Source organism: Mugil cephalus, chromosome 2 (genome assembly GCF_022458985.1).
Source record: "Mugil cephalus isolate CIBA_MC_2020 chromosome 2, CIBA_Mcephalus_1.1, whole genome shotgun sequence".
Classification (NCBI taxonomy): Eukaryota; Metazoa; Chordata; class Actinopteri; order Mugiliformes; family Mugilidae; genus Mugil; species Mugil cephalus.
Genome location: NC_061771.1, coordinates 18,046,728 through 18,072,195, shown reverse-complemented (window position 1 = coordinate 18,072,195; position 25,468 = coordinate 18,046,728). Strand labels below are relative to the sequence as shown.

At 43.5% G+C, this 25,468-nt stretch overlaps 1 protein-coding gene across 5 annotated transcripts in view; it reads left to right on the top strand.

Annotated features, from left to right (window-relative positions):
• The window catches only part of fbxw7 (F-box and WD repeat domain containing 7), a 106,684-nt gene extending 94,908 nt beyond the window's left edge, over positions 1-11,776 (top strand). For all 5 annotated transcript variants that reach the window (XM_047576117.1, XM_047576128.1, XM_047576118.1 and 2 more), the window contains 4 exons: positions 2,528-2,709; positions 4,514-4,739; positions 5,598-5,808; positions 9,109-11,776. In XM_047576117.1, the coding sequence (XP_047432073.1) occupies positions 2,528-2,709; positions 4,514-4,739; positions 5,598-5,808; positions 9,109-9,377 (888 nt within the window). In that variant the 3' untranslated portion in view covers positions 9,378-11,776. The remainder of the gene's footprint in view (positions 1-2,527; positions 2,710-4,513; positions 4,740-5,597; positions 5,809-9,108) is intronic.
• The last annotated feature ends 13,692 nt before the right edge of the window (positions 11,777-25,468 follow it).

The following is a 25,468-nucleotide window of genomic DNA, read 5'->3' as shown; positions in this document are numbered from 1 at the left end:
GGCTTCCTGAGATGCCTCTTGAAGGCTTTGCCTTTAATGGATGGAAACTTTGTCTTTGCACGTCTCCGTCTCCAGCCAGAGGTGTCAGTCTTCCATCCGGGCACACAAACAGCCGCGCGCATCTCGCCCGCCTCAAAGGTGGCTGCCTGGTGCTTAACAGAGCGGCGCATGTCCTTGGTGGTGCCTGTCAGTGGCAGCCTCAGCTGTCAGCCAGATTTAAGGTGGCAGACCTGTGGACGGCTGTCGTATCCGCGGAGACGTGTCCTCTGCCAGATGCTTCGGCTGCGTCGACGCGCTCTTTACCTTCCCCTCGTTTTAACTAACGCCGTGGGAAGCTCCAGAGATTAGGGGTCGTTCTTAGATTGTGGACCTGGAAATGAAATGAGAAAAAAAAAAAAAAAAGGATCACAGATCAGCCACAACATTAAAACCACCACCTGACCCTAAAGCAATGACACTCCTTGATGTCAGCAGACGTCAGGCTGCAGCCTGACACACACACACACACACACAAAAGACAAAATAATCATAATGTTATGGCTGATGAGTGTTATCCTCTGGTGGCTGAGATATTGTGCTTCAGTTCCTGGTTCTGTGGAGGAAAGCACACTGACAGAAACCCGCATAGATGAGTCAAGTGTCAGTCATACTGGTGTCATCTAATCAGCAGCACGGGGCAGACATGTTGGCGAAGCTCTGTGGCATCCTTTAGTTTACCTGCCGTGTTCCACCTCCGCTTTTCTCTTAAACACGCAGAGACCATAGCCAGTTTTTTTGCAGTGCTTCTTTTCTCGTCTTTCAATACCCTTAATGCATTGCAGGGAGACACAGACTCCTGTGAAGTGAGCCAAGAGGGATGTTTTCTCCAGACCGTAACGAGACTTTTCTAACCTCCTTTTCCTGTTTTTCCTCTGCTCTTCAACTGCACAATATGTAGATCAGACCGTAGCCACAGTAATCTCTTAATCATGTGGTGTGGCTCTATAATTATCTGATGGATTGACTTGAGGCATTTTAATCTTCGCGTAGCATTAGCTCATTGCATATTTAACCCTACTGACCCTTATTTTCTGACATTCCCATAAAGCCGAGAGAAGATGGATTATTATTATTATTTTTGTTTTTTTTTCAGTACATGTGGGAACCTGCTGAATGTAACGCCTTTCACGGTGTCCGACTCTTAGCCGCTAAACTGAACACTCTGCCATTGTTTGTTTTGTTCTTTAAAGGAAGAGAAGATTTAATACAGATGTAAAGCATTACACGACAAGCCCCGTCTTCATAAAGGACCTTCACGGGTTCATTGAACGAGCGCTAATCTTCTTTCATCCTCGTGGACAGGCTTATTTTATGTGTGTTTCATAGGCGGATAAAGAAGCCTAAGCGCTTCATTTTCAGATATTCTCTCTTCCCACGCAGGGTTTGAGTAGGCTCTAATCACACCGTGATTCTTCTTCTTGGAGCCTCCACCGCTGGCTCCGATTCACAAGAAAACATCCTCGTATCTCCCCCAGTATGATTACAATAAACCGCAGGCCCGTAGTTGTATGGTGCACAGCAGTGGCACGTACTCGTCTCAAATTTAAATTTTTAAATGAAGGTATGTGAGAACGTCGTTAGTAATCCTGTTAATTCACCGCAGTATTCTCAGTATTCTTCTAATCAGCCGCAGTCGTTCATTTGCACTCTTCTCCTCTTAATTGTCGCGTTCTTAAAGAAAAAGGACCTCGATGATAAAAACAAAGGAGACTTTTAACATTGGAGCGATGTTGATTTTACGGTTGTGCCACACTGGCCCACGGTTAATGAAGTGATTAATGTTATCACAGGATGGATGGGGGGAGGGTGGGGGGTGGGACAGGCTGCAGCTTTGTCTTCTTCTTTCACTCTGACTCCAAACCTCCTGGCCCGCGACGCCATTCACTGCTCAGCGGCTTATCGGCCGCAGTCAGGGGGTCGAGCGTCGCACACTTCACTCTGAACCCGACGCAGCCGCCACTTCCACAGTTTGCTCCTCGCGCGCCGAAGAATTTTAATTCAATTACGTTCGGGTAATTAGATCGAGGCACAAATGGGACAAAGTGTAGAGACAAAAATTCATTTGATCAGTAAGATTTCCATAACTGCTGTGATCAATAGCTAATCTACCATCTCTAATGAGGATGAATGGGCATCGTATTAAAGGCGGATGTAAGCCCTCTCTGCAAAGAGAATGAAGCGGCTGCTTTTCCGGCAGATAAGTTAAAGCAATTATAAAAAACTTCTGCAGGGCTCGGGGAGATATTTTGGCCAGGTACAGTAGCAGCAGGTGTGGACCGACGGAGCTCTTTCCTTCACTCAGAAGGTCACACAACTTTAATTTTTACCGTTTTACATGAAGGCAACGGGAGGTCAAGCCGCCAAGAAATGACATTTTTCAAATGTTCCAATGAAATCACCTTGAACATCTTTCACACAGATTTTCCTAACTTTTGCAGCAGCAGCGGGGGGGAGTCACTGACCGTTCTTCTTCTGTGGTCTTTTTTAGTGTCTGCGGACGTTGGTGGGCCACACAGGGGGTGTGTGGTCATCCCAGATGCGGGACAGCATTATTATCAGCGGCTCCACCGATCGCACACTCAAGGTCTGGAACGCAGAGACGGGAGAATGTATCCACACCCTCTATGGGCATACCTCAACAGTGCGCTGCATGCACCTACACGAGAAAAGGTATGGGGCCGCGCTCACCACCGAGCCTTTCCAGGTCTGCGTACGAGGTTAAAAACGCAGATTTATGTGACAGTGAGCAGAAGTGGCAAGTTTTGATAATGCCTGTGATTTAAATCATTTTTCAAAACAAACATTACATAACTCCAAGGTATTAACCTGAACACAACATTTTCTTTTTCTCTAGTGATTTGAAACTGAATATGTTTGGATTTCGGGGAAAACAAGCAGTTTCCTAAAAACAATGATAACAACCATCAGATTATATTTGTAATTATAATATCAGTTTTAATATAGTAGAGCATAGGTTTTCAACAAGGAGTCCATGGCCCCTAGGGGTCCGTAGAGGTACTGCAGGGGAGGGGGGTCGCAAACATCTTTGGTTGATTAGATGTTTTTATGTATTTTTTTTAAATACATAAAAACATACATACATAAATACATAAAAATACTTACTCAAATTATTTTTTTTAAATACACATTAGCATGAATCCAGCATATATTATTAAAGGGATAAGGGATAGCTTATTATTAAATGAAAAATGATAATAATAGCACTAGGCCGAGTTTAGCATAGAACACATATATTAGACTCTCCATCAGTTTGGGCGTCCTTGGACTGAAAAAACGTTGAAGACCCCTGTAGTAGGGATCTTTTACCCTCTTTCTTCCTGTCAAATAAATACTTTATATTTTGTTTCTATGGCTACAGCTGGCAGCTAGTTAGCTTAGCATGAGTCAGCATGGGTCAGTCCACTTCTAAAGCTCACAAAATATCATTAAAAATGTTCACAAGACAACTTCCAGAACAGAGGAATATAGGCTGAACCGTTCCTTTTAGTGTTTCATAGGATTTAGACCATCCAACTTAACGGCTATCCCGTCAGGGCTAAAGGAGCAACAATACAGCACTAAAAGAGGACAGTATCTCTGAAAGTGAGCATGTGGTTTCATCGTGATGAGCCGTCTTAAGTGAAACCGCTGCTCACTCATTCACTCAGTATCACACTCTGGAGACTCAAAGTGCTCTTTTCGCCTTAGGGCCCGCTAAGGTTTTTTTTGTGTAACATCTGATTACTCACTCAGTGGAAACACTGCGAGCTGCAGGCGCACAGTGAATAACATGTTGGTGATTTCCATCTGTGTAGCGCTGTGGGGCATTTAATAAATAAAGATTAGTACGGGGTATATCGCTTTCTTCCATCTATGTCCTGTGAAGGAGGTAACGTCTTATCGTGGAGGAATGTCTGTCTCTTGTGTTTATGTTAACGTCTGGAATAAGGTGGCAGGAAAGGAAAGGCGCATAAATCATCAATAAACATTAAACACATTTCATCTCTCTCTTAAAATATCCAAATTGTCCTCACAGTATGTTTTTGAAGAATTTAATGGTCCTAAAGGGGGTTTACTTTTCTTTAACCTATAATATGTGTTTCCATACTTCAGGCAGTCGTCTGACTTAATGACGGGTTTCTGTACGTTCAAGTACGAACATGAATGTGATCCTGCAGGTTGTCAAAGGAATGAAAGGAAACGTTCATACCTCACTCATTCTCCTGTCAATGCAGCTGCCTCAGTATGAATGAGGACTTGTTTGAGCTGTTGAATGTAATCTTACAGAACAGATAACTTGAGACGGGCATTGCCTCTGTGGGAAAGTGCAGCTCGATGGAACGATTTTTGCCGCGCCCACACTCTTGCATTCATCTCTGATGGTCTGTTAAATCTTTAGTATCAGCTACAAATCCCTGACTCACTGTGTTCTGTTGTATCTTTTTTTTTTCTTTTTCGTCTGGTTTCCTCTCAGGGTGGTCAGTGGCTCTCGAGACGCCACGCTGCGTGTCTGGGACATTGAGACAGGTCAGTGTTTACACGTCCTCATGGGTCACGTGGCGGCGGTGCGCTGCGTCCAGTACGACGGGCGGCGGGTGGTCAGCGGTGCCTACGACTTCATGGTCAAAGTGTGGGACCCGGAGACAGAGACCTGCCTCCACACCCTGCAGGGCCACACCAACAGAGTGTACTCATTACAGGTGAATGGACACGTCCTCCCATACGATTAAACCTCTGACTGGTCATAGTGCATGAGACCAGTGTTTTCAGTACGGTTAAATTCATTAGTTAAAGACTTTTACTACCTGGTTTCATTACTAGTAGTTTAATGAACTGTGAGAATACACCGATCAGCCACAACATTAAAACCACACACACACACATGGTTTAAGAACTCAAAAAAAAACATGAAGAACAGCACAAGGTGTTGACCTGGCCTCCAAATTCACTAGATCCCAAACTGATCAAGTACAGAGACCCCTCCCCTCAACCTGTAGGCCCCACCTTCACTATTATTGTAAGCCACCCTAAAACTAAAGGGGTGTGATGAGTAATGTGCCCTCAAAGTACACAGTCACAGTCTGAACTAAAATATGTCTCCTTGTGCTGTTCCTCACAACATCAGTGAATCCATCTAATCTGATTCCACTGATACTTTGATGTTCATCTTTTATAATGTAACTTGTTGTTCGTACGGTGAAAACACTTCACTCCTGGGTGTCCTCTAAGACGCCCTCTCATCCTCCGTGTGATGACGGAGCACTTTAGCCGGTGCCCTAACCCTCAGAGATGCGGCTGTTCGCTGCACCGATAGATTAGTTTTGTTTTCGCCCTGCTTCGTTAGACTTTTAAAGTGCCGTCGCTCTCCCACCGAAGCTTTTTGCAGATCAATAAAATTCATCCATTTCAATGGGTTCAATCTTTGGTTTGTTAATAGGAACCAAGCTTCTATGTGCCGGGCCGGTTAGGTGCCGTTGCCGTCAGCTAAACTTAAGTTGACAGCTGCAGCGATCGTGAACTGACAGCTTGATTTTAATGTGACGCTCTTCTGCGCGCAGTTCGATGGGATCCACGTGGTGAGCGGCTCGTTGGATACGTCCATAAGGGTCTGGGACGTGGAGACGGGCAACTGCATCCACACGCTAACCGGGCATCAGTCCCTCACCAGCGGCATGGAGCTCAAAGACAACATCCTGGTCTCAGGCAACGCAGACTCCACTGTCAAGATCTGGGACATCAAGACGGGGCAGTGTCTGCAAACACTGCAAGGTGAGTCACAAAGGAATTAAAAACAACATCTTAATCCGTCCGTATTAACCGTAGGAGCACTGTTGATATCACTGTATTTTAGGATATTTATGCCATGTTCACCGGAGAGTTGGTGCGGTTTGGTTGTTTACTTGTGCAGAATGTGAAGATGCAGCACAACAGACAGTATCGACTCGCCGGTTTAAATTATTTAGAGCTTTATTAAAATTCATATATTGGGGGGTTCATAAACAAGGGACACTTGTGGAGGAGTCTGCAAGTTACGCGTGAAGTCGGCTCGGCGCTACTAGCTGTCAGTGATGGATCGATGGTTTGGAAACGTCTGAACGTAGCAGAGAATCTGACCTTCAGCCCCGGCCCTTACAAGTGGAGACTGAACACGTACAAATTTAACAAAACAGACCTGAACGCTGACGGTTAAACAGCCTAGAAAAATGTCTCCGAGAACCGTGTTTGCATAATAAATAGTGTGAAATAATATCTACTTCATCCGCTTCAAAGAAAGTCTGAGAAACCAGTCCTGGTCTGTGGTAGATCTTTTTCTTTCTGTTACTTGCCAGGAGTGACTTAATGCTTCTTGAAGTATAGACGGAGTCGGTTGACAAGCTTCAAAGCCACTCGGATATAAAATATTTAAATGGATGAATAAACTATAAACATGGAAGGATGACAGCATCTGACTTGTTGCAGCAAAACCAACATAAAAACCGACATTGGACTAAAAGCCAAAATAAATGTGTGTGTGTGTGTGTGGCAGTAACAAGCAAACACCTTTGCTGGTCCTGATCGGTCTCTTTTCCTTTGTGTCTGTTTGAATAGTTCTAACTCCATTAGCAGCGCGGTGCCTCACAGGAAGTTAGAAATCCTTTGCTGAATAGCGGAGGCGGCCATCGTGCCCCACCCCTAAATGCCCTCATTAGCAAACTGCAGCCCCGCAAACACACAACACAACACACACGCAGAGAGCAGCCGAATAAAAGGATGGCCCAGTGAAAGCCTGAAGAGAGGGAGGGAGGGAGGGAGGGAGGGACAAGACGGGGGGAGGACATGTGTGTCTTTCTTGTAAAGAGGAGGAGACCACAGTGAAAGACTGAGGGTTCGGGGAACTTTGTAGGTCATGTAATTAGGTCAGCGATACAGTTTGTGCCATTCATCAGTGCGTTTCGATAAGACAATAGGGCAACAACAAGGCCGTCACTGTCAGCTGAGGAGATCATAGGTAATGATGGAGCTGGCTGCTTTGTTGTGCTAACGTGGAGGGAGGAGGGGGGGCGTGCAGGCTGGATGGTTGGGGGTTGGTGCAGAGCAGCGTTGTATCCTCTTGATAAATAACTCAGCCTTTGAACTAAGCGGCGACAGAAATGGAAAAGATGTGACGCTTATTCGCGGTGAGACTTCAACAAATTTCCCTCTGCAAACAGATCGCGGAGCCGGGAAGAAATTAAACGTCTCTGAATGAGTTGGCTCCTTGGAAGGAGAAGCACTTCGCTTGGCAGCGCCTGGTTCTGCGCTTATTTGTGTCCGCCTAATTGATTTCATTAAGATATCATTTTCGAGCCCTCTGAGAAGTCCCCGCTCGCAGTCACAAATAAAGTCACCTAAACCGAGGCAGTAACAGCCGCCATCTTCGCTTTAGCGGTGGCCCCGTGCCAGCTGCCAGCACACAGACACAGAGCACAGAGAGGTGAAGCTAAAGCTGCTTAGCCTCTGTGACAGGGAAAGGCCTGAGCCCCGGCATCGTACCGCCGCTCGCCCTAAAGCCCGCCTACAGTAGGAAGACCTTACACTGTCACAACAGCTTCAGGAATAAAAGGAAAGGAGCCCTTTTCCTGTTGCCGATTGTGATTTGCCACAATATTGTTCTGTTTTAATGCAAACTGTCCTGGCACCTGCTGATGTGAAGGGCAGAGTTTTCCTCCACAAAAATATTTATTAGAGACGGTTGAGCCTCGCTCGATCCTGACACATCTGCTCCCTTGATCGATTGTTTTTTATTGATGGCCGCATGAAATTCCCCCGAATCTTGATGTTCTTGAAACCGTATCAGTTTGTAGGATGTTGGCAAAGGTGCAGCAAAGCCCTGCAGCAGCTAAATCAGGGCTACGTGTCCCTCATGCACATTCCTGTCGAGGTCAATGAGGAATAAACTGGATTCTGTGGGTTTTCTCACAAGCTTGAGCAGCCTTGAGGCTTTTTTTTTTTTTTAAGGTGAGACTGGTGTGTTGTTCAGAATTGACATGGAAATGTTGCAGAGGAATGTAATTTAGACACTGGGTTCTTTGGGTCAAAGATGAAGTCTCTCCAGGGGTCCTCAAAGGTTCTTGGAAAAGTTCCTGCTGTGAAAAGGGATCAGGGTATCCGCAGGGTCTTTAAAAGTTTTAAAAGTCGATAAGTCAATTTTGGGGAAATTAAGACCCTTCAAAAGTGGTAAAAAGTTTTTTCCCAAGGTCTTAAAATGTGAAGGAATTTTGTGGTAAAAATTTGCATTTGTCCAAAAACACTGAAAAAGCGTGTGCAAAAACAAAGATGAACCGGTAACATAAAGACTGGACTACCATGGGTCCAGAGACACATATTAACACTCTCGGTGCATATTACAAACACACCTTATGTCATGGCACTAGCCACAAGTCTGCAGCTGTCCACTGTTAGCCTCGGTGCCAGCAGCATAGCGGCCACAACCTAGTGTTAACGTTACACTGCCGCCGGTAGCGACAGCTAAGACCTCAGCTAGTAGAACTTTCTCCTCATCTTTGCTGACATCAAGGTGGCTCTGGGTGGGACAGCAACACTACATGTAAACTAGCTTTGAGTTTATGCAAGTGTTATACCAGAGTTCACACTAAACATGTGCTCAAACTTTGCCTTCAATTTATTCTCCCAGCCCATTTGAATACTGTTTATGTAAAGATGTAACAATGTGAAAATTTAATTCCACCATTATTGTGACCAAAATGATCAGTTATTATTATCATGGTATTGTTGAAATGTTCAAAAAGTACTTGTACACCCACGCTGAGATCATTTAACCAAATCTTATTTTGAAAAAACAAATAATAATCACTTAAGGCTTTAATGATAATAAAAATTTGAAATGGTATTACTAACTGTCGGGAGTTTTACCGTGGTTTATCATGAAACTGGTAATTAGTTGTATGATGCCGGTGGATTATCGTAAACTAAAACTGTTAAGTTAAAGATGTCACTGAAAAATAGGTCTTGGAAAAAGTCTTAAAAAGCTAGATACCTGTATACACCCTGGGGACGTCCCTCTAACGTCACTTCCTTTGTTTTCCTCAGGTCCCCACAAGCACCAGAGCGCCGTCACGTGCCTCCAGTTCAACAAGAACTTTGTCATCACCAGCTCGGACGACGGCACAGTCAAGCTGTGGGACCTGAAGACGGGCGAGTTCATCCGCAACCTGGTGACTCTGGAGAGCGGCGGCAGCGGCGGTGTGGTGTGGCGCATCCGGGCCTCCAACACCAAGCTGGTGTGCGCGGTGGGCAGCCGCAACGGCACGGAGGAGACCAAGCTGCTGGTGCTGGACTTTGACGTGGACATGAAGTGAGGAGGGAACACGGTGGGGAAGGACGAAAGAACGAGCGCGAGCCACGGAGAGGAAGGAATAGAGAGGGGACGGGAGATGAGGGGCCTGGTAAAACGAAGGGCCAACACCCAGAACTCTTCACCCAACCGCCACCGCCGCCACTACTACCAACCACCTGTGGGCTGTCCTGTCCTCTGCCATCATCTTCCCACGTCCACCTCCCCCCTCCCTCCCCCCCACAAACCCTTCTCCCCCGTTTCGGGCAAATGTTACTGACAAAGACCCTCACGTGTTCAGCTCCTGCTTTTGACCCCCTACCACCAGCGCAAGGTGGAGTCGGAGGGGATCGGGCTGGAAACGGGGCACGGAGGCGGGGAACGCCACCGGTCTGTCCATCGATTGGCTGGGAGAAAAAAAAAAAAGAGGAGAAGAAGAAGAAAGGAACGACTGAACTCTTGAAGTGACTCTCCACCGCTCGTGGTTCAGGGCCGTCTTCGCACAGAGACTTGTTTCGCTCAAGACTGACAGATTTTGAGATGTACAGAGATATATTATTTTTTAAATGTCCCCCACACACACACCTCCCCCCTCCCTCTCCCCTCCCCCCTCCCATCAGGCCACACACATACACTCAAACAGCCAACCAGAACGTGGCAACCGTTGTCCGCGGGTAGACGTTGAAGGTGAATCTCCACACACAGTTACACATAAAGAGCTGCTCGTTGTCGTGCGGAGGAAGCGATCGGAGGGGTCAGTCTGTAATTCTCTCGTCATTTCCATTCTTAGCGTCCTCCACTCGGTTTCTGTAGTTTGATTTCTTTGCAAGATCGCACACAAACACAACTGTGAATTTTCAGCAACTTTGGTTGATCATATGAAAGGGGTTTTGTTAAGTTTTTTTTTTCTTTCTTTCTCCTTTCTTCGCTGTTGCCAACGGCAACAAATCCCAGTATTAGAAACCCGCCCTGTTTAGGTTTGCTGTCATTATGTACTTGAGTTGTTTGTTCTTCCTCTCTGTTTTCCAAAAAACCTGGGTTTGGAGCTTTGTTTCCAAATAAACATCAGTGCTGTCCAGATTTTTTCAGAGTCTAGCTGGGGCGGTTTCCTCAATGCCAGCGCTGCGACGAGAGCTCCCTTCGCTCCCGGCGCTGTGGATTAATTGCCACCGAGCCCCTCAGCTGCTTCCCCTCTACTGTCCCCCTCCCCACCACCACCCCCCCAGAGGCCAAACTGTATTTATGCTGCTAGATGAATGGAAAAAAAAAAAAAAAAAAAGATGGAACTGTTAACTTTGCTGTGACGTTTTAGTCCCAGGCGAAATTCCAAATTGAACTCTATATGTTTGGACTTCAACAAAAGACGACAAAATATAACATCAAACTTTTTTTTGTTTTGTTTGTTTTTGCCACTGAAAACTTGAGCCAAACGTGCCTCTACGAGGCTGAGAGGAGGGAGCGTGTCCGACAGATACTGACGGGATCGCCTGCAGAGAGGAAACAGGGGGATGTACACTGTTGACGAGTGTGTGTGCGTGCGCGTATGAGTGTGTGTGTGAGCGTGCGCGTGTGTGTGTTAGCGTGTTAATGGGCAACTTGTAAACACATTCCTTGGGACAAAGCTCTTTCAGCCTGTTCTTTTGGGAAATGTACAAATGCTGTGTGGACTGGCAAAAAAAAAAAAGAAAAAAAATAGAGGAAAAAAAAATCTAACTAGCAGATGTATCGATTTTAACACACGAATGAAAGAACTGTCCATATCCGTGTGAGATTGTTGTTCCATTCGAAAGGTGTCGGAAGCAACAGAGGAGACCATCACAAGCATCACCTCACAGGGCGAGCTGCCGGGGAGTCATAGTGTTACACGTGTTGCAGTTCAAACCACCGGGGGCGGCCGCGGCCCCGTGGATTTTTCAGTTATGGGGGAGGGGAGGGGGGCGGGAGGGGGGTGAATAAAACCAGAAAGGCGACGTGAACAGAAACATTGTAGCCAAAACCGTCTCAATCTCCAAGAGTCACAACTCAAGCTGAACTGTGAAAGTGGTATAACACTGTATATTAAAAGAAAAGAAAAGAAAAAAAAAGAAAACAATCTTGCTCTATCTCCTCTTGTTGTTTTCTCCCTCTGTTTTAATTTATGATCTGGTTTGAGAAATCAGATTTGTTGCAGGTGTTTTTGTTTTTATTTTTATTTTTTTTTTTCAGTTCATGTAAACTGCCTGGCAAAAGAGAAAACAGACAGAAAAAACCTTAAAGGGATTGTGTATTTGTTTGATTCACTTAGAATTTTATTTTCTTATAACTTAAGTGCAATAAAATGTGGGTTTTTTCTTTTTTCATTTCAAGCATATCAGTTGTCTGTTTTTGTTATCTGTGTGAAGGCATCTTACATGTTCAATAAAGCAAATTATTTGGTTAATTACATCCACAAGGGAATAATTTGAATATTAATCACAGCGCAGGTTCCCTAAGCTACGCAGGTTGTGTTCACTGCACCTCTAGTACTTTGTGGAGTCTAGTTTTTCACCTCCGCCCTTTTATTTAAAGGCAATTTTATTTTTCTCACCAAAATGCAATAAATTAGCAAGCTGCAAAAACAAATTAGAAATATTAACAATAACACAACAAAGATCAATTGGCAGCATGTGGCATCCACTGAAGCGTCCTATTTGCAAACCCAAATTAATGCATGAAATAAGATGAGACACTTTGCACAGAGTCCAGATTGTCATGACATCACCAGCTACAGTCATAAAGTTTCTGCCCTTTTCCAAATAGTTTCCAAGGACCACTTCTCAGATGTTTGAGAAGACTGAAGACTGAAAACAACATAATAAGGGACAAACCGTCTGTGATTAACATTTAGCAAAGAGTGATTATGAAGCTCTGTGTGGCGGCTCCGGCTGCCGCCATCTTGGCTCAGTCTTATAGGCGGTTTAGGCTTCTGTTTTAATTTGACGGCATAGCTGCGATGACATCCCAGACCCTACACAGACCATTACGCTGTAGCCTGACGTGCACCTCCCCAAAAATGTTAACTACACATCGCAGCGATACAGACCACAAGAGCTGTGATTGGTTGTAGCTGGTTTCTGCTTTAGTATTTCTGGCTGCTTCTACATCACGTCTAAGCAGTTTTCGAATTGATTATTTCAGATCAGTAGAAGATGGAACACAGAGACGTTCTGAAACATTTGTCATCAAAAGTTTTAGTCGCCACTGCTGAAGCAGGAAGTAGAAACAACAAGTAACCCGACTGGTAAAAAAGACACAGCGCCGACCAGCGTTCGTGTGGTGTTGTTACAGAGCGAGCCAGACTGACAAGGCTACATGCGTGAGTTATGACGTCTAATCCCACGGAGCATAGGTTTTCAACAAGGGGTCCCAAAATCTTTGGTTGATTAGACATTTTTTTTATATATATATATATTATTGAAATTTTCCCCACAAATTTAAATTTCTTTAAATACACATTAACATGAATCCAGCATATTTTAGTAAAGGGATAAATGGAGGCAGAAGACGCCATCTTTCAGTGAGCACTTCATTCATTCAGCGATACAGAAGCTGTCTCAACAGAGCACTGCACTAGGCCCCGCCCCTATCACTGCTGAGCCAATCATGAAGCTGCATATTACACTCTGACTCTGTCAGGTTCCCCCTCAATTGGCCGAGAGCCTATTCAGTCCCCAGGTGAAATCTGATATATTAACAGAAGAAGTCTGGGGGTCCTTGGCCTGAAAAACGTTGAAGCCACAGAGGCATAAACTCCACCTAGTGCCTGGATGATACAAATAAACGTCAAACCGGTGAAGCTGGTGAAATGATGCTGAGGCAGCTTGGTAATCCGCCTGCAGCCACTCAAAGCCACATCCTTAATGATGTTTAGACATTACATTTTAAGTGATTTATATAAAATTAAGCTTGTATGCAGTGTTGCCAGAGAGCGTCAGCTGTAGAAAAGTAGCAGACTGTGAACTTCTTAACTTCTTATAGTAAAGTTGGGACTTTCTTGGCACGTCCTCGTTGGTTTAATTTTTCTGCTCCAGGGGGTGGACACTTGGTAACAAATCCTCTGCTGCATCGCTTCCCTTTTCTCCTGCAGTGGTTAAATGTCACCCGTCCGTTTCACTCGATTCCAACTATAATACATTCATTCTCTCTTTCCTTTCCATTTTCTGGAAATTACTTTAAAATTTGGGCCGACTTATCTCTCCTAAGGGTGAGGAAAATCTTAAAGAATGGGTTCGCATTTCCTTCAAAGCTACAAACACTACTCAAGCTTTATTTATGGCCGCAATAGCACTTCACACTGATGCTTTTTAAAAGGAACAAGCCTTGTGGCTTTGGAATGGGTTATGTATTATTTTCAGAGTGATGAGAATTATAGAGACGACCACCAGGTCTGTTTAGTGGACGTAAAGTCTGGAGGTCAGCTGAGGGAAATGAGTTGTCAGTAATCTTGGGAACTTTGGAAATTACAGCCTGAAGACTGGATGGAGGCCGTTCCTGACGCTTTCATTCATCAGCAGCAGGTTATGAAGAACATTCAGCCCTGGTAGAGGTACCGCGTGCACTCTGCTTTCTAGATTAATTAACAATAATCATCTATATTGCATGTATATTGATCTCACATGGGTAAATTATTCTTCTCCATTCAAGCTATTCGTTCACACAGTAGTCTGTACTCACAGCACTAGGCTGCTGCTTGTGTCTTAAATTGGGGGTTCAGTGCTTGCTCAAGGCACCTAACCCATGGGCATGGAGGGGGGGACCCTTCTGCCCCAAGCAGCTCCACATTATCTTTGTAGCTGTTGAGCCTTTGAAGCAAGATTTGATGTTAAAACTTGAATTAAGAGAAGACACAACACTAACTAGGAGAATCGCTCTTTAATCATAACCTAATTCTAGTGAAAACAGTCGAAAATGATGTTTAATTTCCTCTCAGCTGTAGTTAAATGACCGTGAAGGTGGTTGTGTAACTATTTGGACGCCGCCCTCAGACCGTTATCGGTCATGAGGCCGTTCAGCTCTAGTAGCTCTAGTAACGCGGCCCGCGCTGTGCTGCGGGTTCCCTCCCGCCTGTTGCCTAGCGATGGCTCGTCTCTGGCTCGGCCTCGGAGCTCGGCGTCCACTCACAGCGTAAAACGCTATTGTGAGGAAGCAGCGAGGGCCGTACATCTTCACATGAATGGACGCGTGGGGGAGTTTCCACTTTGGTTGGCTTGGTTACTCTGAGCGTCTGTTTGTTCCCAGGATCCACTCATGTGTTGTGAAAGCAGTCGCTCTGCCCCACTCCACTGCTTGGAGAGGATAGTGATCAACTTTGTTGTTTTGGTAACTCGAGCATTTTTTCTCTCTTGTTTCAGATGTACAAAAAAGCTCCGGTGGCTCCAGAGACGGCCTCTTATTCCTTCGGTCCGGATTAAAATATCTGAATCACCAGATGAGTTTTAATGAAATGCTCCCGGTCAGAGTATCACTTTTGAAAACAGTTTTTTTCATTCACTATAGGTTCCCATTAGCCTCGGTACTATGTTGTGTTTAGCTCAAATTCTGACACATCAAACTAAAAGGCAGCAGCCTGGGGTAGACATTTGCATTTAATTGTTGGGACCAATACAGAGACAAAATACCTCAGCATGCAGCTGGATAGTCCTTAAACCAATCACCGCAAAGCTTCTCAACAACTGCTGTTAATTGTCATTAAAGTTATTCTGATGTCAGTATCTTTAGTCTAAGTATCTCCCTTCCCTGACAGCAGCGTTTAGTTGTAAACTAAATTAGCTCAACAGCCCTCAGAGTAATGTGTATGCCCACATAAAGCCCACACAAATGATTTGGATTGCGCTTGATCTCGACTCCTGATCGAATATTCTCCACTTAAGTTTCGAGGGTATGGAGAATATTTTCGACATTAAACCTTCTAAACATGTTAGCATTATCTATTTGTGCATAGCTAGAACTCATGTTCATATACTGGTAGTGTGAAGGCAAGATATACTGATCAGGCATAACATTATGACCACCTTCCTAATATTGTGTAGGTCTCACGTGTGCTTCCAAAACAGTTGTGACTCATCAGAGAGTGGACATGCTCCTTCTGACGATGTCCTGTGGTGTATATCATCCAACAGATACTTGATCAGTTTGGGATCTAGTGAATTTGGAGGCCAGGTCAACAGATTGTGGTGTTCTTCATGTTTTTTCATGAGTTGTTTTTCTGTGGGGTGGGGGTGCCTGGTCTGGTCTAAGTAGGTGCTACATGTCTAAGTAACATCCACATGAATGCCAGGTACAAAGTTTCCCAGCAGAACACTGAATTGTCACAAGATGCTGAATGTTATTTATTTCTCTTGTCAGTGGTTTTAATGTTGTGGCTGATCGATGTATGTCATTTGCAACACGTCTTAAAATGCGTCTGTTAAAAGAACCAGATCAGTATGAGAATAGGTTCACTCCGACAGACACTGGGCACCAGGCACAACTTATCCTTCCGTCCCGTGTTGTTTATCACAGTTGAACAGATGAACCGATGCCAGAAATTCAGGTTTAGTTAAAAACAACTCAGACGCCAGCACTGACCTTCCTGTTTCTGGCAGCATCCAGATGACACCGCACAGGTCATAAAAGACAAACTATGATTTGGTTGGTGTTAAATATCTCTGATGTCTCCCAGGCCAAGTCACAGCAAGAATCTCCGACTCAACAAACAACCAACAAACAAACGCTGTGACCAGTGGATCAGACAGAAACATTCAGCAGTCCAAATCTGGCCTGAAAATATTTTCACTGCTTAATTTACTGTCTCACGCCTGATTAGCATGCCGGTGTTTGCTTTTAGTTCAAAGCACAATGCCGAGGTGACAGCATGGCAAAAATATCTCTGTGATGAAAGTGCATACAAATGTGACAAGGTGTCCCAACTATGCGTAGCATTACAAGACAAACAAGTGATTGTTTGTTTAATAATTCATTTTATTCTAAAGGCTTGTTTTAAAGCATTTGTTTCTATGTTTATTTATGAGGTATGTATTTTCACGCAGTCTGGTTAAGAACAGAGCATATCCCAAAGTGAGGCTAGTGAGCTATTCAGAGAACCAGGGTTACAGCAGCCTGGAGTTGTTGTGTATAGTCTGAATCTAAATTAATAGTCTGAGTAATTCAGACTGATTAAATGACCCGGCTCGGCTTGGTTTCAATGTGAACAGTAATGCCACATCAACCTGATAATTTACTGCTAATTTGTCACATTCTGATTTTGTCACTGGACGGCCTGTCAGACTGTGTCATTGTAGAAGCTCCAGGGCTGCGAGCAGCTCAAAAGTAGAGCAAAGTTTTGGTATACTCCCATAAAGATCGATCTCTGAAGGGCAGAGATTTTTTTTTTTCAATCAAACAAATCAAATATGTTGTTACACGATCGTTAATGGAAGCGCATAGGTGAAATAGCCCTACGTCATGTTCAGGAAACTCCACCGCTCAGCCTTTTGAAAGAGCGTTGGGTTTGACCGGTCCATTCTTCAGGTCATCAACAGACTGAAAGCGTTAAAAACAAAATGCACCATGTTGTTATCTCGTAGTGTAGTGTACTTAAATGTGTAATGTGTAATGACGTTGTCAACGCGATGACATATGAGAGGGAAGAGGGAGAGCAAAAATCCCATGTCAACCCAGTATTTACCGTGTGAAAGGCTATAAGAATTTAAGAATCTAAGAAGTCCTTTCTAACTTAGCTATAGGAGAAGTATAATATCACAGATGAATAAAACAGCATTTCTCAGCTTTTCCCAAAAAAATGTGGTAAATTAATTAAAATTCCAGAAATAAAAACATGTTCCATTCTGATTTGACATCTTTTGAATTTGCACTTTGTTTTCTTGGAGCCAACGCTTCACGCTTGAGATACTGCAACAAACAAGATGGCGCGGCGTAGTAGACACTGATGTATCTCCACAGGCAGTCCTTTAATGAACTTAATTTTAGGAAGTGATGAATCATCTCATTCCTTCAGGTTATTAGTCATTTATCTACTTTACTGCCTCGATTGCTCTCCACCACCTCTTGATGAATGGACGTCCCTCTCTGCGCGCTCAGACGGAGCACGTCTGCCGTTGCCCCCGGGCCCTAACTCTATGCGTAGCATTACAAGACAAACAAGTGATTGTTTGTTTAATAATTCATTTTATTCTAAAGGCTTGTTTTAAAGCATTTGTTTCTATGTTTATTTATGAGGTATGTATTTTCACGCAGTCTGGTTAAGAACAGAGCATATCCCAAAGTGAGGCTAGTGAGCTATTCAGAGAACCAGGGTTACAGCAGCCTGGAGTTGTTGTGTATAGTCTGAATCTAAATTAATAGTCTGAGTAATTCAGACTGATTAAATGACCCGGCTCGGCTTGGTTTCAATGTGAACAGTAATGCCACATCAACCTGATAATTTACTGCTAATTTGTCACATTCTGATTTTGTCACTGGACGGCCTGTCAGACTGTGTCATTGTAGAAGCTCCAGGGCTGCGAGCAGCTCAAAAGTAGAGCAAAGTTTTGGTATACTCCCATAAAGATCGATCTCTGAAGGGCAGAGATTTTTTTTTTTTCAATCAAACAAATCAAATATGTTGTTACACGATCGTTAATGGAAGCGCATAGGTGAAATAGCCCTACGTCATGTTCAGGAAACTCCACCGCTCAGCCTTTTGAAAGAGCGTTGGGTTTGACCGGTCCATTCTTCAGGTCATCAACAGACTGAAAGCGTTAAAAACAAAATGCACCATGTTGTTATCTCGTAGTGTAGTGTACTTAAATGTGTAATGTGTAATGACGTTGTCAACGCGATGACATATGAGAGGGAAGAGGGAGAGCAAAAATCCCATGTCAACCCAGTATTTACCGTGTGAAAGGCTATAAGAATTTAAGAATCTAAGAAGTCCTTTCTAACTTAGCTATAGGAGAAGTATAATATCACAGATGAATAAAACAGCATTTCTCAGCTTTTCCCAAAAAAATGTGGTAAATTAATTAAAATTCCAGAAATAAAAACATGTTCCATTCTGATTTGACATCTTTTGAATTTGCACTTTGTTTTCTTGGAGCCAACGCTTCACGCTTGAGATACTGCAACAAACAAGATGGCGCGGCGTAGTAGACACTGATGTATCTCCACAGGCAGTCCTTTAATGAACTTAATTTTAGGAAGTGATGAATCATCTCATTCCTTCAGGTTATTAGTCATTTATCTACTTTACTGCCTCGATTGCTCTCCACCACCTCTTGATGAATGGACGTCCCTCTCTGCGCGCTCAGACGGAGCACGTCTGCCGTTGCCCCCGGGCCCTAACTCATCCTGTGACAAACAACACACTAACGACATGAGAGATGGAAACGGGCGAGAGATGCTCCCTTGTTAGGCTGAATGTGGTGCTATGGGAAGCGTTTAGGGGTTGGGATGTTAAGATAAAAGAGGTGGAGAGAGGCTCTCACACTTCACTCCATATCCCTCCATCTCTTTGTTCAGTAATCCTGCCCCGCAGCATCACGGCGCCTCTCGTTGCCAGCAGATTCTCAAAGGGCCGCAGCATTAGCTGTGGTAGCGTTCCACATCTCCTCTTAATCCCATTTAGACCTTTGTTGTAGGCTGAGAACTGATAAAGGAGCATTTAATCGCCATAACCTGCTGTCAGTGCCGAATGAGTTACAGTACGGGAGCTCACCATTGATCCGCGCGCACATATCTGTTACACATTTCCTTCCTCCGAGGACACGACGTTGATGTCTGCCATTAATCTTGACGCTTGCCCCCAGGATAAACTCATAGCTTTTAAGGTTGAGAGGTCAGCTGTTTCACTCAATCCTCCTCTCACATCTCAAAGTGTGTGAATTTGGCACGTCTGACCTTTCCCTCCTTTCCACTCGCCTTGCAGGAAAAAAAAAAAAAAAAAAAAGAAAGGAAAAGAAGCTATTGAAATGCCAGGTTTGTCTTTGGCAAAATTGGCAATTTGAATGGATTCCTGCGTTTGCTCACAGCTCAGCAGCGTCCCAAATCACATCTTGGGTTTCGTAATGAGATGTGTCAGAGCCGTTCCTCAGTCCAAAAATCTTGCTTCAGAGAGCCAGAAGCAGAAATATTCATTCACCTTTTCCTCTTTTTTTTTTTTTTTTGCTTTTACACCACGGTTAATAACACCCAGTTGACTGGGAGCCATCGGATCAGCTGAGGCTCTTTGATTGCCCTGATGGGATTCATGCCTGGCTGCCGCTTCTTCAGCATCAAGAAGCTGACGGAGGGAGGTAAAAAACTGCAGGGGTCATTCATTCGTATCAGTCCCACAGACCTGCAAAACGGCAGACATTACTTTTAAATTACAGCAGAGATCTCAGTGTCTCAATAAATTACAGACCTGTCGACGTGAGCTCAAGGGGCATTATATATTAGAAGACACATAATTATATCAGAAGACATCTAAAATGTTCCGTTTGATCCGATCATACAGTTACTCAAATATGGCATGTAGGGCTTTAATGTTACACCCAGAGCAAACAGTAAATAGCAGGGCTTCAGCGCGTGGAATCGCTTCATCACAGGTACATTCATTTACTCCAGAGGCTTTATTCAGCACCTGCATTTAATTTGATTTCTTTTAAACTAGTCTAATAATAAACTCATTTGCTATAATACATCATTCTAACCTGTGTTCCAGTTACACTTGTACACTAATATTAGACTAATAATTATGATTTATTTATTTATTTTTTACATTTTTTTTAATCTTTACCACTGAAAATCCATTTAATAGAAAACTCCAGCGCCTGTGAACCAAGTAAATGTTTGATCAGTTTGTTATATATATATATACAAATATGTTACATGGCAAACTTCCGGGAGGGATTTTAATTATACAAAATGGATGTACAGTACTGTGCAAAAGTTTTAGGCAGAATGCTGTAAACTAAGGATGCTTAATAGTGTTAATAGTTTATTTTCATCAATTAACAAAATGCAGTGAGTGAACAGAAGAGAAATCTAAATCAGATCAGTATTTGGTGTGACCACTCTTTGCCTTCAAGACAGCATCAGTTCTTCTAGGTACAAGAACACAGTTTTTGAAGGAACTCGGCTGGTAGGTTGTTCCAAACATCTTGGAGAAGTAACCACAGATCTTCTGTGGATGTAGACTTCCTCGAATCCTTCTGTCTCTTCATGTCATCCCAGACACACTCCATGACACTGAGATCAGGGCTCTGTGACAGCTATGCCATCACTTCCAGGACTTCTTGTTCTTCTTTACTCTGAAGATAGTTCGTAATGACCTTGAATGTAAGTTTGGGCTCTTTGTCCTGCTGCAGAATAAATCTGGGGCCAATCATCCTCCTCCCTGATGGTTTTACATGATGGATGAGCATCTGCCTGTATTTCTCAGCATTAATCCTGAACAAATCCCCCTCGTTTACATTTATAAAATAGAGAAAATTGCGGTTTGAACTTTAAAACTTTAACGCTTCAGTAGTTGTCATGGTGTTGTGTACTCTATTAGCCGTATCGAAACGGGCCCGTTTGTTGGATGAATATTTTTGATATAATTCACTTGTAAATTTTCAAAATAAATACTTTTCCATTTTAACGTTGTTTCTACTTTTCCTCAAGCAAAGAGTGTGAAGACTTCTTCCCCTCTCCGCCCGAGGGTCACCGAGGTCATATGCGAGTTTCGAGGTCCCGTGGCTGTCAGGAGTGTTCAGAGACGCATGACTTATTGTGTGAATCATGAGGGACCTGCCTGGGGAGGGACATGTCAGAATGACATTACACTGTCAGTGATTCAGTGCCTCTACTGTAGATAGGCCGTGACCTGGAGGACTAAAAGGCCCCTTAGTCAGAGCAATTTCGAGATGTTCCCCCCGGGGTGCACTGGCGGTCCGGAGGTCTCAGGGCGCCAACCATGAACCACATCTTCCTTCATCCTTCCAGTGTGGCAGGGGAACAGTTTAAAAATAATGTTCCCATCACTCTCCTCCCTGTGGGACACGGCCAACTTTGAGGCAGAATTTTGGGCCCTGCCAAACTGACAGCTATTTCAATGCGAGGTTACAAACCAGCAAACTGGAATCTAACAATACATTATAAACAGCAACATTGAAAAAATTACAAAAATACATCTGTGTAGGTAGTAATACATTATATGCTGCTGTTATAAAACAGCTGCACAGATTTCAGCACCAGAGCTTTGGTTGTATCTGCTTAAGGTTTATGCTTATTACTATTTTAAAATAAATATAGGATGTATCGTCTTATTAACTCTTAAAAGTTCTTATTTGTGTAATTACATAGGGCTTTAAATTGGTGCTTTAAGACGTAGAAGGGCTCTGACTAAGGATTAATGTCATAATCAGTTCAACTGTTAATTATTTTTCACACAAATCTTTAATGAAACAGTGAAAAATGTCCACTACTATTTCCAATGGCTTAAAGTCATGTATTTAAACAGTTATTATATTGAGTCACATACATAACAGAGAAAAGCTGCAAACCCTCTCACTGAAGAGGCTGGAAACGTCTACTTGATAAATAAATTACCATAATAACTCGTCCATTAAAAAAAAAACGTGCTCACAGGTTTCTGTTCCTAATCTAACTGTGTAATTGACCGGTGCGTACGTCGGTTCGTCTCTGTTTGTTTGACCTTGACTTTGCAGGATTTTGAGGTGAGAGAGGGAAAGCGTGTTTTCCTCCCGCCGACGACTTTAAAGGAGCATTCGGCTTCACGCCACACCGGAGCCCATCTGCAACGCTCGCGTGCGTAGGCGGTGAGAGTATGGCGAGGGACGGATGCCAGCGCATACTGCCGTGGAGAGGGCACGCGCGCCGGCTATCCAGCACCACCTGTCTCACTTGGGTAACTGATGAGTGCAAGGTGTGCAACGGCGTGTGCTCTCATTTATCTGCAGAGGAGATGAGTAAGCAAATTCACCCCAAGCGCTAATTATACGGTCAATTTTCTGCAACGGAGGACAGAGTGTGTGGGCATTTGAGGATGGATTTGTTGTGTTTGCATGAGCGGGGAACACAAGTTTTAAATGGTTTAACTGATTTGATGTCGCGTGAGTGCACTTGTGTTCTCTCCTCCTTTTCTTTTTCCTTCAGGTCTGAGCAGTGGTGTGCTCCCGTTTGTGCGTGCGTGGAGGTTGTTGACGGTGCTTTCAAGAGTCTACCTCTGCACGCTGTGGCGTGGCAGGAGGATGCTTCTGCTGACAGCTCCTGAGCAGAACAGAGCTGCAGGCAGAGCTCGGGCATGACAAACCCTTCTGGAGCGTGTTTATGACTCGACAAAGCTGATGCACACACACACACACACGCACACACGCACAAAAAAAGCTCCAATCCACAAAGCCCTGACCTGCGGCATAATCCTCAAACTCTGAAAACAAGGGGTTCAATTTAGCTATCACAGTGTATGAATGCGGGTCTTATTTCCCCACTATAAGTGTGGCAGCAGATTCAGCTTTTGCGTGGATTCAGGTGTACGAGACTCCCCTCACCGCATGAATGCATCTACTACAGTGGATTACGGTTAATCAACTCTTTAATGCTGATTGTTGTCTGCAGTCTCTCGACAAAAAATAAACTGCTAACAACGGGCCGCTGGTCCCGACCAGGGAGAGATGTCTGGTTTACAGTAGGGGGGCCGCCAACGAGCTGCCACATAAAAGGCGAAGCGACAGGTTCCAGCAGCGCTGGAGAACAGAGGTAAGTCTGTTCCCTTTGAGGGGATAGTTAGTTTTTAGTTTTCTTTGAAGTCGGGTTTTGGGAGGTACTTATCCATAGTTAGTGTAGTGCCTGCTTTCTGTGCTGGTGGGCACATCATGAATTTGGGAGCAAAGCGATGATGAACCTCTGCAACAAGATGAATTTTAGTTAAATAATAGTCTTTTCCAATGAGCAATCACTGAACCAGACTCCATTGTTAAAAGTGGGGATTTTACCTCACAGCATATGGGAAGAGCCGGTGTAATCTACTGTCGCCTCAGTGGCTTAGTTTGTTTGTGTTATTGTGCAGCCTTGTTTCAAACAAAATGAATGTGCTCAAACCACAGACTATAAACACGGACAGCTTCTCACCATTTCCTTGCATCATTTTCTGACAGCGCCATCTTGTGAGTTTGGAGTCTGAGAATGGAGTCACGCGGAGCCGTGATATCAACCACACTTCTGCCAGACTCACAAAATTTTTTCCAACTCTCACGGTTTTATGGGACCGTTTCACGGTAGCAGTTGGCATGGCGACTGCCAGTTTGTTACATCCTGTTTCTATAGCTTCAAATAACTAAAACAAAATTTATCCAAAAACTTGACACTTGAACATGCATCAACGTTACATTAACTACCTAAAATGACTGTATAAAAAAATGATTTTATTAATTTATCCACTAACATGGAATAGGTGGAGCTTATGAGCTATACTGCAGCCAGTCACCAGGGGGAGCTCTACTTGCTTTGACTTCAGAGCCGTATATTAGAGAGAGCCTGGCCAACTCAAACCATGGGCATAGATACCTCAGAGGGTAGATTCTACAGTGTAACCCTAAGGGCTGGATTTGCTATTTTGAAATACAGTATATCACTTATTTTCAGCATTGACGGGCCTATAAGTGTTATTGCCAACGTCTGTCAATATGTAAAAGGCCCTCACTTAAATATACCAGCGTCTACTTACTTTAAAAATCTTAAATGAGCCTGTTAAATGCTTTGTAGCCCAATCGCCTCATCAGTCACGGAGCTGTGTTTACCTTCCCCTCAGTCTCCGTGTTCATCCATCACTGTTAAAAGATTGAAATTACTCAGAGAAATTATACTCAGAAATAGTGAAAATTAAACTACTCTTACTGTTATTTAGTATTATCATTATAACATTAGCACACTAGCCATAATAACTTATTAGTAACCAAGGCAAAGTTATATGTCAATTAAATTTATCTATTTATCGACATAAATTACATGCACACATGGGTTTAACAGTTTATATGATGGTAGCTGCTATTTTTCTAAGTCTTTAGTCTAGATAACAAGCATAAAGCTTGGTTAACTTCAAACTTAATTAATTTGTAAAGCAGTGTTGAGCATTTTTGAGATCAGGGTACACATTAATGATGGTATGACATTATTTTTCCTATATAAAATCTTAACAAACGTCAAAAAGAGACATTGACATTTACCTCACATACCTCACAACATCTCCGTGTCCCCCGTGTTTTCCTGATCCTGTGCTGGAGCCGTAGGCTGAGCACTCTGGCATATTTTAACTTTTAATACAGTTTTATATCCGTTATTGCCACTTCTCTATGGATGAATGTTGGTTAGATGTATCTAAGATGCTGCCCATGAAACACGTGACCAGCTCAGAACCAATCAGCATAGCAGAGTAGCTCAGACGGTCCATTCCCTAGTTGGCCAGACTCCCTCTAATATACGGCTCAGTTTGGCTTCACTTTTCAGGAGCCGTTCCACCATCCAGCTTTATACAATCTAAAATACTAAAAAATAAAATACTATTGGTCAGCTCCTTCAATTATTTAACAATCGATGCCATAATTTGACATTCAAGATGATTTGGTAGCTCTTGAAGTGTCGGTTGCGTTCTCTTATTGTGTGTGTGTGCACATCCGAACCCAGTGACCGGATTGTCCTAAATTCCCCACAATGGAGACATTGTTAGAGGACATTAGAAATACATTAACCCTTTATTAATTTGGTGACGCTCGATCACTTCTGAAGACTGAATCACATCAGCACTTGAAGTGTTGTGCAACTTGTTTTATGTCTCAACTTTTTAAGTCTGTTTATCTGGACAGGGGGACATATTCTATTCATTTATTATTTAAATATCCCAACAGCACTGGGACAATAATTGACTTTCACACTGACGAGGAGGGAAGTGAAAGCAGTGGAAATACTTATGGCTTTTGTTTTTATTCCAGTTCAAGCTTAAATGCAGCTGTGTTCACTGTTTTATTATTAGGAATAAAATCATGGTCAATGCTTTAAAAATAAGACTTTACAGACTTTACAATTAATGGACAGTGTCAAAGCTCAAAGTTCCACCTTAGATTAAGCAAGATTCACAAA